We start from the raw sequence: 16,059 nt of genomic DNA on the forward strand, positions 1-16,059 counted from the left end.
TTTTTTTTTTAACTAATCTTTGATTACTTATGGCAGCCAGAAATGAATTCTAAGCCCTAAATAAAATTCCATTTTACACCTTTTATGCTTTAGGTTTTAAATGAGAAATATTAGCATTCTTTTTTACTTTCCTTTATGTGTCAGTCCGGGTGAATAATTTGTTACTGTATAATGGATTTAAGTGTATGGAATATCGTTTTTGTGTGATCTTTAAAAAAACTTTTAGGTATGTGAAAAATAAATTGAGTCAATAATTAGATCCTTCAATGAAAGTCAAAAATATCACTAAAACAATTAGATCCTGCAGTTTGAAGAACATTGCATACAATTTTTAAGTAGGCAGTTATCAGTCATTGTAAGAATTTTATACAGAAATATCAATTAAAGCAGTATCCTACCAGATTAGTTCATTTTCCTACCGTCCTTTTTTTTTTTTTTTGCATGGCTCTCCAAGAGATCTGCATTCACCTTTAGTTAATTCTCTTGCTCACTTGGCCAGCAGGAGCTGGGAGTGCTGTAGAGGCAGTATGTTGAGCTCCTGTGAGGGAAGAATCAACCATAAAGTTCAATCTTGACAGGTTCTAGCTTTGATTGGAAGGATGGTAGGTGTAACAGAGAAGTGTAATTTGGGGCAAATGTTTGATGAATGGGAAAATACACAGTTCAAAAGATGATGATTTACAATGTCTTCTCTTTATTTTGAGGTAAAATGTACTTAATATGAATTTTCCCATGAATCCAAAATAATACAATTAACATGAAATTTAAAATGCCGTTTTCGTATATACTTAAAATTCCTCTATCTCCCTCAACTGTAGGACCACAGTGAAAATCTGTAAATATTTACAAATATTTAAATTTAATTGGATATAAAATAGATCTTAGAAGTTAAGAGATCATTTTAAATTTTATTTGATATGAAATAACCATATATAATTTTTTCTTAAAGGATTAATTCTTCTCTTTATGAGTATTAACCTAAGTAATTATGATTCCTACTTTGGTCTAATAATATTAAATAATTTTAATATTTAAATTTTAGTAATTTTAAATACTTTCTCTTACCAGGTGGTATGTACAGTTACCTACACAGCAAGCTCATCAGTATCATGAATTAGAGACTCCCTGCCTCACTTTGTCACCTTCTCCTTTTCCTGTGTCTTCTGTTGAAGAAGAGGAAACTGCAGTTAGAGATGAGAATTGTGCATTACCCTCACGTTTACATCCTCAAGTAGCCCATAAGATTCAAGAATTAGTATCACAGGGAATAGAACAAGTGTATGCAGTAAGGAAGCAGCTAAGGTACAATAGAGGAGCATTGTTCTTTTACATTTTTCAGTTTTGTTTGTTGCTTTAAATAATACAGTGAACATTGGAGATATTTTCCAAAATATATGCTGTCAGGGTAGATAAGGAATATAGTTCATTATTTTATTAAGATCTTATTTATAAACTGATTGTTTTCTAACAAATGCTTGGCAAGCAATGGTGTAGTATGGTTTATTATAATTCTGATTACTCATTTGAGACATTCTATATTTGGATTTGGCAAATTGGACTATTTCTAAATGATGTATAAAATGAATTAGTTAATAAATACTTTTAGAGAAAAAACCTTTGTAGAACCAAAGATTTTAAAACCTAGGCCAAGACACGTATTTCAAACTATTTGAAATGCAGTTAAATTTTATTACAACAAGAGAATTTGGATAATTCTTTGTCTAATGAAATTTTATTTGTAGTACTCTGGTCTAAGTTTTTTGATCCTCAGGAAATAATTATATAAGTAATTATATAATTACTCATTATGTGTGTGCCAGGTACTGTGCTAGTCTTTTTACATGTATGATCTCATTTAGTCTTACAATAGCACTATAAAGTTGGTATATTTATCCGAATTCTACACATGAGAAACTGGAGTCTCAGAGTGGTTAAATAATTGGCTTAAGAGGCAGTGGCAGAGCCACACGCAGTGGCTCATGACTATAATCCCAGCACTTTGGGAGGCTAAGGAGGGTGGATCACAAGGTCAGGAGATCGAGACCATCCTGGCCAACATGGTGAAACCTCATCTCTACTAAAAATACAAAAATTAACTGGGCGTGGTGGCACGCGCCTGTAGTCCCGGCTTCTTGGGAGGCTGAGGCCGGAGAATTGCTTGAACCCTAGAGGCGGAGGTTACAGCGAGCCGAGATTGTGACACTGCACTCTACCCTGGCAATAGAGCGAGACTCCATCTCAAAAAAAAAAAAAAAAATTTAAAAAGGCAGTGGGAGAACTGAAATTTAGGCCTAACTCTATAGCCTGTGTCCATTACCATGATTTATTGATACTTAGCCTTGCTCTTACTGATTATTGTGTAATCTGATCTGAATAACAAAATAAATATAGTAAGCCCCCTCTTAAAGTCATCAATAGGTTCTTGAAAACTGCTACTTTAAGCAAAAGGAAATACAGCATGTCCTTGAGTAATATCGTTCTGTTCAATGCCTTTTTTTTCTCTTTTTTTTAACTTTTTTTGTAAAAGAGACAGGGATCTTGCTATGTTGCCCAGGCTAGTCTTGAAGTCCTGGCCTCAAATGATCCACCCAAGAAGATGGGATTGCAGGAGCAAGCCACTGCACCTGATTCAGTGTTGTTTTCTTACAGCATTGGAGAAAGTAATTTGGTTTTGTTATGTCCTTTCACTTAAGGTCTCAGTTTCCAGGAACCTAATAATGATGTTAACTGAGAACTTACTGTAATTCCTAGAATTATTTCCTAATTAATACATGACTTTTCTATTTAGCAGTTTTCTTAGATGTTTTATATTTATTTCCATTGGGGCATCATTAGCATAAGGCAAACATTTGGTAAAGCCATTCACTATTTACTAAACCTGAATCTTAAGAAGGGAAGTATAATACAGTTCTGTGATTTGGTCCACCAAATGTAATAAGCATATATATGTTAAATTTTATCATTTCTTTTATGTATTGATTTTTTAATACAATTAAATAACAGTGCTGCCTTCTATTTCTATCTTCTTTTGTCTCCGTGTAAAATTCAAGCCCATCATATTTCATATAATGTTAATTGATGCTTTTGGAAGCAATGTAACATGATGTTTACGCACATAACCTGGGTATAGGCCCAAGCTCTTATTTACTAGGTAGGTGTATGATTTTGGGCAAATTATTTCACTTCTACAGTACTCAGTTCTATCATCTGTAAAGTGGGAATGATAATTGTACCTGTGTCGTTGATCATTAAGGGTTAAAGGAGATATTTGATGTGAAGTGTTCCATACAGCGCCTGACATAGTAATCATTAAAAACATTATACTTAAACTGAAAATAGTGGTTTCTTTAAATTCATAAAAATATCAAAGCTCAGCCAGGCGTGGTGGCTCATGCCTGTAATCCCAGCACTTTGGGAGGCCAAGGCAGGTGGATTGCGAGGTCAGGAGATCGAGACCAGCTTGGCCAACATAGTGAAACCCGGTCTCTACTAAAAATACAAAAAATTAGTCGGGCGTGGTGGCACACTCCTGTAGTCCCAGCTACTCGGGAGGCTGAGGCAGGAGAATCGCTTGAACCCAGGAGGCAGAGGCAGAGGTTGCGGTTGAGCCGAGATCACGCCACTGCACTGTAGCCTGAGCAACAGAGCGAGACTCCATCTCAAAAAAAATAATAATAACAAAACTTACTCTAATATATTTAGATGTTTGCCAATGAAAATATTACGTTTCTGTAGTCTACAATAATTCTGTGTTGTATGGGAAAATTTTAAGTAGGAAAATATAAATTACTTACAGAGGTATAAACCATACTTCATAGAGGTTTATACTGAAAGAGAACCTTTATCTCTTTGGATCTAAAGGCATATTGCTAAATGGTTTATGTCTTTATTCCATTTTGTATTCTTTACAGAAAATTTGTGGAAAGGGAACTGTTCAAACCCGATGAGGTACCTGAAAGACATAATTTATCTTTTTTTCCAACTGTAAATGATATAAAAAATCACATCCATGAGGTACAGAAATCCTTGAGAAATGGAGATATGGTATATAACTCAGAGATTATTCCGGCAACGGTATGATTACAACCATAATTCCTTATTACAGAGTTTCTCAGCTTCTGTTAATATTTAGTCTAATAAGAATGGCTACTGTTAGGCCATCTGAATAACTGCAGTATAAGAAAATATAATAGCCTAGGTGTGGTAGCTTATGCCTGTAATCCCAATACTTCGGGAGGCCAAGATGGGTGGATCGCCTGAGGTCAGGAGTTTGAGATCAGCCTGGCCAACACGGTGAAACCCCATCTCCACTAAAAATACAAAGATTAGCTGGGCCTGGTGGTGGGCGCTTGTAATCCTAGCCACTTGGCAGGCTGAGGCAGGAAAATCACTTGAACTCAGGAGGTGGAGGTTGCAGTGAGCTGAGATTGCACCACTGTACTCCAGCCTGGGAGACTCAGCGAGACTCCATCTCAAAAATATATATATATGTATAGCATCTTTTTCTTAAAATGTAAATACTCTGAATGTTTAGAAAATGACTAAAAGTTTTTTGTTACTTTCACAAGAAGAAAAATCAGTGAATTTCAACTCTATAATAAAAACACTACCCAGGCATAGTGGCTTGTGCCTGTAATCCCAGCACTGTGGAAGGCCAAGGCGGGCAGATCACCTGAGGTCAGGAGTTCGAGACCAGCCTGACCAACATGGCAAAACCCCGTCTCTACTAAAAATACAAAAATTAGCTGGGTGTGGCCGAGCGCAGTGGGTCACGGCTGTAATCCCAGCACTTTGAGAGGCCGAGGTGGGCAGATCACAAGGTCAGAAGATCAAGACCATCCTGGCTAACACATCTTTACTAAAAATACAAAAAATTAGCTGGGCATGGTGGCGGGCGCCTGTAGTCCCAGCTACTTGGGAGGCTGAGGCAGGAGAGTGGCGTGAACCCGGGAGTCAGAGCTTGCAGTGAGCCGAGATCACACCACTTTACTCCAGCCTGGGCAACAGAGTGATACTCCATCTTAAAAAACAAAAAAAAAATTAGCTGGGTGTGGTGGTGCATGTCTGTAATCCCAGCTACTTGGGAGGGTGAGGTAGGAGAATCGCTTGAACCTGGGAGGCAGAGGTTGCAGTAAGCTGAGATAGCACCACTGCACTCCAGCCTGGGAGACTGAGTGAGACTTCATCTCAAAAACAACAACAGAAAACCACTAATCTTTATTTTAAAATCAACATGTATTTTCTCTGTAAAAATTATTCTTACTAATTTAACAGACATTTATTGAGTACTATGTATATATTTCCTCTCCCTTTTTTTAATAAATGGGCAAATTTAAATACAGTTGTTTGGGCCGGGTGCGTTGGCTCGTGCCTATAATCCTAGCACTTTAGGAGGCTGAGGCAGGTGGATCACCTGAGATCAGGAGTTCGAGACCAGCCTGGCCAACACAGTGAAACTAAATTTCTACCAAAAATACAAAAATTAGCTGGACGTGGTGGCAGGTGCCTATAGTCCCAGCTACTCGGGAGAGTGAGGCAGGAGAATCACTTGAATCCGGGAGGCAGAAGTTGCAGTGAGCCGAGATCATGCCATCACACTCCAGCCTGGGTGACAATAGCAAAACTCCATCTCAATAAATAACTAAATATCCATCCATCCATCCATCCATCCATCCAGTTGTTCGTACCTGATTGCCCAAAGTGATAATGTTGGTTCCATATGTCATCTATGGATATCAGTTGAACTCATACTTATTTTTTTATTTTTTATTTTTTTTGAGACAGAGTCTCTCTCTCTTGCTCAGGCTGGATTGCAGTGGCATGATCCTGGCTCATTGCAACCTCCATCTCCCAGGTTCAAGCGATTCTCCTGCCTCAGCCTCACAAGTAGCTGGGATTACAGGTTTTAGCCACCATGCCCAGCTAATTTTTTGTTTTTATTAGAGACGGGTTGCACCATGTTGGCCAGGCTGGTCTTGAACTCCTGACCTCACGTGATTTGCCCTCCTCGGCCTCTCAGAGTGTTAGGATTACAGGCATGAGCCACCGCGCCCGACCTTAACTCATAGTTTGATATGGTAGTTTCTCCCTGAATATTAGTCATTTCTGTGAAAATTTTGCCTACTCTGAAGATGTTAATTACCCAGAAACAACTAATTACAATACAGCCAGTGATTATGCCATTAAATCTGAGGTGCAATATCTTTTGCTCTCCTAACTTCTGTTATCCAAATGCAGTATCTGAAAAAATATGGATATTTTAAAAGCCAAAACTGTTTCTTGCAATCTATAACTCTTTGTCTTTTTTCTTTTTTTTTTTTTTAAGATAGAGTTTCACTGTCACCCAGCCAGAGTGCGCTCACACAATCACGGCTCACTGCAGCCACGACCTCCAAGACTCAAGCAGCCCTCCCACCTTAGACTCCTGTCAGCTGGAGCTACGGGCACCAGCCATTACACCTAGCTAATTTTTAAATTTTTTGTAGAGATTGAGTCTCACTTTGTTGCCCAGGCTGATCTCAAACTCCTGGCCTCAAGCACTTCTCTAGCCTTGGCTTCCCAAGCCTTATGGGCGTGACCCACTGTACCCAGCCCAATAACTCTTAATTATTCACTATCTAAATGTTAGAAGTAGTCCTTGTCATCTATACTTGTCTAAATTCCTGCTATCTAAACTCAGGAATTTAATATATTTGTATAGTAAAGTATACTTGTGCTTGGAGAATGTGAACAAGTGAAAAGAGTAGCAGAATAAATCACATACTGTGAATAAAATACGACAGTTGTAATGACGTCTTAAGATATTTTTCAATATAAGAGCTTTATTTTTACTGAAATAAATGTTTCTATTTCAGCTTCAATGGACTACAGACAGTGGGAATATTCTCAAAGAGACCGTGACGGTTACATTTGCAGAAGGTAGGTTTTCTTGAATACGTTTAAAATATAAATTCAAATGGTGTTTAACTGGAAGGAACTTAAGATATTATGTCATCTAATCAGATTTTATAGATAAGGAAACCAGGATCCAAAGACGTAGGAGCAGCTTTGTTATGGTTTATCAACATACTTCCTGCTATTTTAATTTCCTCTTATACTTTGCTTTTAATGCTTTTTTTATGACTGAAATTTTGAAGCTGATAACTAGCACAGTTAACTGTAGCTAATTCACTATAAGTCTGGCTAATTCCAGTAGTCATAACCCTAAGATGCCCTGATCCGGGAACTATGGTCCATTTTTCATGGTTGTTTTTTCTCCTGTGTTCTTACTGCTATGCCCTTTCAATATTCCAAACTTATTTCCACCCTTTTGCATTTGTTCTCTCTTCTGGAAATGTCTTTTTTCTTCTGCATGGCAAACTGCTCTTAGTACTCAAATTGTAAACTCTTTTGTTTTAAGTACATTTGTAACTTCACCCCCTATATAAAGTTAAACCTCTGAATTTCTTTTTTTGTTTTTGAGACAGAGTGTCACTCTGTCACCCAGGCTGAAGTGAAGTGGTGCAATCTCGGCTCACTGAAACCTTCGGCTCACTGAAACCTCCGCCTCCTGGGTTCAAGTGACTCTCCAGCCTCAGCCTCCCAAGTAGCTGGGATCACAGGCACACACCACCATACCTGGCTAATTTTTGTATTTTTAGTCAAGATGGGGTTTTGGCATGCTGGCCAATCTGATCTCAAACTCCTGACCTCAGGTGATCCACCCACCTTGGCCTCCCAAAGTGCTGGGATTACAGGCATGAGCCACTGCGCCTGACCAAACCTCTGAATTTCTATAATGAGCAACTGACTGATAGCATTTACTGAGCTCAGCAACACTGGTGAAAGAATAGAGCATTGGTAGGGCAGGAGAGAGAATAAAGGACTTACTAGGTTTGTAAAGCTGAGTATCTGAGCCATTTCAGTGGAGTGGATTGGGAGGAAGCCATATTGGGGTGATTGAAGGGTGAATGGGAGATGAGGAAGGAGTAGGGACTCCTTAAAAAGTGCGCCACTTTTTCAGGAATTTTGCAATGGCAAATGGGGTTGAGGGAAGGTATTTTCAGATAGTAGAGAACTGAAAAGATAGATGAAGATGGTGATGGGAAGATGAAACTTCTGTTGGCTTCCCTTTTCTCTGTAAGAGTGCTAAGGATAAGGAAAGGTTTGAAGAAGGGTGGCATGGATTTGAGGGAAATGCAAATTAGAAACTATCCTGGATAGAGAGTAAAACATTGCCAGATACAGGTGAAGGTCCAATCAAAGTTAATAATGAATTGGTATTAGTAGAATTAGTGAGTTTCTTTTTCAGTGGCACTCAGCTTCCCATGTATTGGGAAGGAAAGCCATTTTTATGCAGAGTTAAGGTTTTACTTGAGGGATATGACCAAAGGACAGAGAGGCAAGAGAGTTTAGGTACTTGTGAAAGAGTAACTGAAATTATAGACCTAGGACTGTAGGCTGGATAGGGAAAGAATTTTATTAAGAAAGAGGTTGATGGATCTGAAGAAAACTGAGGGATTAATTGACTGGAGGTTCACATGAGGTTGAAGAACAATTGTAGTGAAGTGCCTGAGCAAAATCTCTGGAAGAATAAGAGATTGTAGCTGGGCACAGTGGCTCCCACCTGTAATCTCAGAACTTTGGAAGGCCAAGGTAGGCAGATCATTTGAGGTCAGGAGTTTGAGACCAGCCTGGCCAACATGGTGAAACCTCGTCTCTACTAAAAATATAAAAAATTAGCTGGGCATGGTGGCACATGCCTGTAATCCCAGCTACTCAGGAGGCTGAGGCAGGAGAATCGCTTGAACCTGGGAGGTGGAGGTTGCAGTGAGCCGAGATCATGCCACTGCACTCCAGTCTGGATAGCAGAGCAAGACTCCATCTCGAAAACAAAATAAAAATAAAAAAATAAGAGGTTGTGATCAGAGAATGAGCTGTTTGAACTTCAGATGTTAGATGTAGGATCATCCAGAGTATGATGATAGTGGTGGGTGACTACAGTAGTGAAGTAAAAGGACATTAATAATGAAGAAGCCAAGAAATGCTTGAGTGCTATTTAGTCCTCTCAGTGGTCCATTGAGAAAGGACTCTTAAGCTGATTTTACAGATGAGGAAGCTAAAGTTTAGAAACTGAGTTATAGGATGGATGCAGTGACTCACGCCTGTAATCCCAGCACTTTGGGAAGCCAAGGTAGGTGGATCACCTGAGGTCAGGAGTTCAAGACTAGCCTGGTCAGCATGGTGAAACCCTGTCTCTACAAAAAATACAAAAATTAGCTGGGCATGGTGTCACACGCCTGTAGTCCCAGCTACTCAGGAGGCTGAGGCAAGAGAATCGCTTGAACCCGGGAGGCAGAAGTTGCAATGAGCCGAGATTGTGCCACTGCACTCCAGCCTGGGCAACAGAGCGAGTCTGTCTCAAAAAAAAAGAAAAAAGAAAAAAGAAAGAAAGAAAAGAAACTGAGTTATATAGCATATTGAAGGTCACACAGAAAGCTAGTACTTAAATCCATTCTTCTCTGATACTATGACCATTTTAAAATTAGTATGGAAGCAATAAATATTCATTGATAATTAGGTTTTCTTTTTCTGTTTTGAGACAGGATTTCACTCTGTCACCCATGCTTGAGTGCAGTGGGACGATCTTGGCTCATTGTACCCTCTGCCTCCCGTGCTCCAGCGATCCTCCCACCTTAGCCCCCCAAGTAACTGGGACTACAGGCACATGCCACCACACCCGGCTAATTTGTGTATTTTTACTGGAGACAGGGTTTCACCATGCTGCCCAGGCTGGTCTCAAATTCCTGGTCTCAAGTTATCCATCTGCCCCGGCCTCCCAAAGAGCTGAGATTACAAGCGTGAACCACTTCGCCTGGCTGATAATTAGTTCTTCACTGACTTAAAGAGATGAATATATTTGAGTTAACATAAAAGAATTACATGAGAATGATTCACATTCCCAACAATTAGTTTAAATTTGAGATATTAAGAAAACAGTTTTAATTTTTATTCATTTATACCAAAATGAGTTATTGAAATAAATTTAATGCTGTTATCATTAAAGACCAATTTTTCCAGGTATTGTCCTAGTTACTAGGGCTACAAAAGGTGAATTAAGTTTGATGTTAATTGAGAAGCTCCTTAGATTTCACACATCTAGAGAAGCTTAGTATAGTCCAGCATTACAGTACAGAGAACAGACTAGATTCAAGTTACAGATATAGTGTATTTCAAGGTAAAAAAATATGTATATATAGTTGTGCCTCTGTATCTATGGGTTCTGTATCCATGGCTTCAACAAACCACTGATAAAAAATATATTTTTAATTGGATGTGTACCAAACATGTACATATATTTTTTCCTTCTTATAATCTAGAGATGATTTAAAGTATATTGGAGGACTTCTACCTTGTATTGCGTATTATAGGTAATCCAGAGAGGATTTAAAGTTTGTGGGAGGATATGCTTAGATTATATGCAAATACTATGCCATTTTATATCAGGAACTGAGCATCTGCAGATTTTTATTTCTGGCGGAGGTCCTGTAACCAGTCTCCTATGGATATGGAGGGAGAATCCCATTCTAGATCTACCAAATTAAAATTAATGGAGGTTAAACCTAGGAATCTGGCCGGGCGCGGTGGCTCAAGCCTGTAATCCCAGCGCTTTGGGAGGCTGAGACGGGTGGATCACGAGGTCAGGAGATCAAGACCATCCTGGCTAACCCGGTGAAACCCCGTCTCTAGTAAAAACTACAAAAAAATAGCCGGACGAGGTGGCGAGCGTCTGTAGTCCCAGCTACTCGGGAGGCTGAGGCAGGAGAATGGCGTAAACCCGGGAGGCGGAGCTTGCAGTGAGCCGAGATCTGGCCACTGCACTCCAGCCTGGGCGACAGAGCGAGACTCCGTCTCAAAAAAAAAAAAAAAAAAAAAAAACCTAGGAATCTATATTTTCTTAAACATCCCTTAGAGATTCTCATTATCTGCCAGGTTCTGCAAATAGTGGGCTACATCAGCAGTCCCCAGCCTTTTTGGCATCAAGGACCGGTTTTGTGGAACACAATTTTTACACAGACCCAGGGTGGAGAGTTGGGGGGATGGTTTTGGGATGAAACTCTTCCACCTCTGATCATCAGACATTAGATTCTCATAAGGAGCATGCAACTTAGATCCTAGAATCTAATGCCTCTGCTGATCTAACATGAGGTAGAGCTCACACAGTAAGGCTTGCTTGCCCCATGCTCACCTCCTGCTGTGCAGCCCAGTTCCTAACAAGGTACAGACTGGTAGGGTCAGGGACCCTTGGGCTAGATGACTTACTGAAGTCCTTTGCAAAACTTTGAAATTAGTTCCTATTCTAGTTCTGATAGAAAGGGTTGTAATAAAGTATTTTTATGACTTCAGAGAAACCATAAAAATTATTTTGTTTTAATAGTTTCTTTAATATAATTTAGGAAATTCACCAGGAGAATCAATTACCACCAAAGTGGAAACAAATCAGACAGGGGGTTCTTTGTCTCCTGAGCCAACCCACTTGCTCTCCTCACTCTCCTCATTTCAGCCCAAAATATTTACACAACTGCAGGTAGGTATCCAGTAAAATATCCAAATTTGAGGTCCTTCTCTTTATTCCTCAATTCACCTCTTCTTCTGGGGATTTTAGAGAATTGTTACAGAATTATAATAATGATCAAATATGTTTTCATTGTTAATTTCCTGATCTTTTTGTTTCTTGATTTAAGATAACTCAAACAGTATGCTTTTTAAAAGTTTGACTATGAATGCAATAAATTTAGTTGTACTACTTTTCCCTTGATTCTTGTTTCTTTCTTCATTTAATATTTATTTGTAACCATACTCTTTTTATTTGTTTGGATTTTTTGTCAAAAGAATAGTATATCCTATGAGAATATCATACATAGTAAATTCAAACATTTTGATGTAACTCTTTTTGGTTTAAAAGGGTTTGCAGTTACAACCAAGGTTCACCTCTCCTGATGAATCACCAGCTCTGATATCAGTAAATAACCAGCCATCCTCTAGTCCTTCAGGACTTCTGGATCCAATAGGAAGTGCTGTAATGAATAATAATTCTCTACTGCTTGGTCAAAGTCATAGCCTTCAAAGAGATACATGCCTAACCCAAAACAATAGTACTGCCTCCACCATGGGTAACCTTCCAGAACCAGATCAAAATCTAGTTGCAATGGACCAGCTGGTAGAAGTTGGAGGTGTTGAGGATACAGGGAATCTGGAAGGAACTGTTCATCGAATTCTGTTGGGAGATGTGCAGACTATTCCAATACAGATTATAGACAACCACTCAGCTCTTAGTAAGTTGAAATCAATTTATGACGTTATTGTTGTAACCTTTGTGGATTATCAACACTGTATTATACTATAAATAAAACTATTATTTCTTCCCAGTGGGTCTCTGATATTATATAAGTGAAGCAAAATTATGAGAGAGAAGGAGGAGATTTCATTAGCCTGAGTTTTAGAACTTTTAAGCTTAAATTTTTTTCTTCTCCTTATTTCTAATTATTTAATGCCATAGAAATTACTGTTCCCTACTTACCTATTTTCCATGGAAAATCTGTGGTAATGTGAAACCAGGAAGATCATTTTACAGTACATGAAAAAAATAGGAAAAAATTAAACAAGGAAAAATATTTTCATGCAAAGGTTATTATGGAAGAATTGATATATGCACACATACACAAAGAAAAGTGAAATGAAGTATGCATATATAAAGGTTAAAAGGAAGATTTTCGGCCGGGCGCGGTGGCTCAAGCCTGTAATCCCAGCACTTTGGGAGGCCGAGACGGGCGGATCACGAGGTCAGGAGATCGAGACCATCCTGGCTAACACGGTGAAACCCCGTCTCTACTAAAAATACAAAAAACTAGCCGGGCGAGGTGGCGGGCGCCTGTAGTCCCAGCTACTCCGGAGGCTGAGGCAGGAGAATGGCGTAAACCCGGGAGGCGGAGCTTGCAGTGAGCTGAGATCCGGCCACTGCAGTCCAGCCCGGGCTACAGAGCAAGACTCCGTCTCAAAAAAAAAAGGAAGATTTTCATTTTTGGTTTTTTGTTGTTTTGAGACAGAGTCTCATTGTGTCACCCAGGCTGGAGTGCAATGATGCAATCACAGGTCACTGCAGCCTTGATCTCCTTGATTCAAGCGATCTTTCCACCTCAGCTTCCCAAGTAGCTGGGACCATAGGCACATGCCATCATAATGGGCAAATTATTTAATTTTTTTTTTTTTTAAAAGAGATGGGGGCTCACTATGTTGCCCAGGCTGGTCTCGAACTCCTGGGCTCAAGCAGTCCTCCCACCTCAGCCTCCCAAAGTGCTGGGATTACAGGAGTGAGCCACTGCACCTGGCTGAAAGGAAGATTTGGAATTACAAAGTAAATGTTGAGTTGAAAGGGAACTAGTAAGACTTGGGCATTTAGGTTTAACCTAAGACCTTGTTACCTTCACTTTATTACTAATCTCTGTCAACATAGAGGTAAACTCTGTTAACTCCTACTTTATCTGTTACTTCTTTGCACACAAATTGTTCTGGATTGGGCACTTTTGTGGGAAAAGATTTGCAGTTTGCTTTGAAAAACAAAAGTTTTCACAGAAGTTATTTTTAGAATATAAAATATTTTCCCCTCTCTTCCAGTGTCATGAAATATATTAACTTTTAGGATTTTTCTGTTTGTTTTTAAAGTTGAAGAAAATCCAGAAAGTACCATTTCTGTGAACCAAGTTAAGCAAGAACCCAAAGAACCAGCATTGTCTGTGGAAGCAAAAAAAAATTGTGGACTATAAGAAATTATCTGCTATATAAATTATTGAAGCTTTTCAGAATTTACAACTCTGGTGACTTCTGATGTCTTAGAAAAGAAGGTGAATATAGTCAAAGCGTGGCATTGAGATAATTGGACTGAAGACCAGTTTGATGAGAAGCTTTTATTTAAAACTGATGTATTTATTGCCAGTTCCATATTTTTACCTTCCTTAAGAGATGTTTTACTCTTCTTGTTTTGTATAATTTTTATGCTCTTTGATTATCTAATAAGGCCAGTATTTCAAAAGCTCTTTTGAACTTATCCACAGTAATACAGTCTGGACACAAATAGTTTAGTTAACTTATCCTTGGAAATACTCAATTTTGGTTCTTACAAAACAGAAAAGATCAACAGCAACAGCACCATTGTGTGAATGTATATTTGTATGTGTGTATGTATATCATGAATTTTTTTAAGTTCTGAAGGAACTTGTTCTCTCTTTAAAGTTGTGAAGAAATTTTTAATTGCCAGACAGGTAAGAAAATGTTTATAATCTATCTCATTAAGAAAGATGAAGTATTCGGTTTTACATCATAACACAAAGTCCAGCAGCTATATCTGCGGAGACTGTGCAGTTGCATTTTAGCCACTTCCCTTCTCATTTTTGTACTTTTAACTACAAACCAATAGTATATTAATGGTTATCTAATAGAAATTTAAAGTGTCTTGGTAAGTACTGAGAATTTTTACTTGAATTAATCAGATAAGCAACAGAAATCAACATATGTAGCGTGGCTTTGTGCTAAATTGGAAGTAAAACACTATAGGTAGAAAGATGTAGAAATTGAGAGAATTGAAAAAGAATAATAGAATTCCTTGGTGTTCACAGATAATTTGGGAAACTTTGATGACAGCAGAGGATTTTTTTTTCCCCTTATTTTGTAATGAAGATCCAGCGCTGGTTAAAAAGTAATTTGATTTGTAGTTACATTTTTCTATGCCAGCGCTCTTACTGAATTGATGGGGTATTAGGATTTCTAGTATTTTAAGGTAAGTATTTATAGTTTAAAATTTAGTTTATATTTAAAACTTTAAAAAATCTGATCTGGGATATTTTCTTTGTTAAGTAAGTACATTAACTTCAAATACCAAATAAGTACTAAGCAGTATATTCATTATAAGCATCTGTTGTCTAAAGATTGGTACTAGGCTGGACATGGTGGCTCATGCCTGTAATCACAGCACTTTGGGAGGCCTAGGTGGGTAGAACACCTGAGGTCAGGAGTTCAAGACCAGCCTGGCCAACACGGTGAAACCCCATTTCTACTAAAAATAGAAAAATTAACTAGGTGTGGTGGTGGGCGCCTGTAATCCCAGCTACTTGGGAGGCTAAGGCAGGAGAATCGCTTGAACACTGGAGGCGGAGGTTGCAATGAGCCAAAATCGCGCCATTGCACTCCAGCCTGGGCAACAAGAGAGAAACTCCATCTCAAAAAAAAAAAAAAAAAGATTGGTAAACTAGAAATATCAACTATAATTTCAGGAAATTAACCTAAAGGCTTTTGTTTCTCCAGAGACCATTTGTGGGTATATTTTATATTTTAAAAATAAAGATTTTAAATGGATATCAATGTTTAATATTCAAAGCATGCACAATATAATATCAAATTTAACCTTAATACTTTACATGAATATGAGTCACTTTTGGCTTTTCTAAGTCCAGCCTCCCATTCTTAATTGATTTTGTTTCAGGTACATGACATGTATCTAAATATAAAGTACTGTTATAGTAGAGGTAGGTGGAATTCTAATATTCGTTGCTCTTTAGATTTATATTTTATTTAATGTAAAGTTTATTATTTATACCCTTTTTAATGCAAAACTAATATTTAGTTATGTATGATTTTTAATAAAAATTACTTTTCTTTTTCCTATGAATTGAAAATATTTGATGTTGGCATTTTATACAGGCAGGTTGCCAAATTTGATTATGTTACACTAAGTTAAACACAACTCTTAATTACCTCAAATCCAGATTTCTCTTAGTCTGTGTGTATATAAAAGGAATAAGTCCAAATTAATTTATAGTTTAGTGTTGCACTGTAGGTAATATTCTTTTCATTTGCTGTTTCTAGTTTTTATGGAATCCTTTTCTTTCAAGATTCTAAATAATAAATCTTTACCTCTCAATAGTGATAATAGTGGTAATGGTTTATTATTAGCTATTTCACCAGTTGAATTCAGTCTTTTGGAGACATTCCTTTCTTTTTTGATGTTGAGCTGCTAAGGAGAAGTGC

At 38.1% G+C, this 16,059-nt stretch overlaps 1 protein-coding gene across 1 annotated transcript in view; it reads left to right on the top strand.

Moving 5' to 3' along the window:
• Positions 1-15,302, top strand: part of CARF (calcium responsive transcription factor) — an 85,053-nt gene extending 69,751 nt beyond the window's left edge. Inside the window, 7 exon segments of the mRNA XM_073019940.1 lie at positions 1,069-1,302; positions 3,912-4,074; positions 6,855-6,918; positions 11,436-11,566; positions 11,945-12,314; positions 13,702-13,790; positions 13,792-15,302. Coding sequence (XP_072876041.1) covers positions 1,069-1,302; positions 3,912-4,074; positions 6,855-6,918; positions 11,436-11,566; positions 11,945-12,314; positions 13,702-13,790; positions 13,792-13,821 — 1,081 coding nt within the window. The 3' untranslated portion in view covers positions 13,822-15,302.
• The last annotated feature ends 757 nt before the right edge of the window (positions 15,303-16,059 follow it).

Source organism: Chlorocebus sabaeus, chromosome 10 (assembly GCF_047675955.1).
Source record: "Chlorocebus sabaeus isolate Y175 chromosome 10, mChlSab1.0.hap1, whole genome shotgun sequence".
In the NCBI taxonomy this organism is placed as follows: Eukaryota; Metazoa; Chordata; class Mammalia; order Primates; family Cercopithecidae; genus Chlorocebus; species Chlorocebus sabaeus.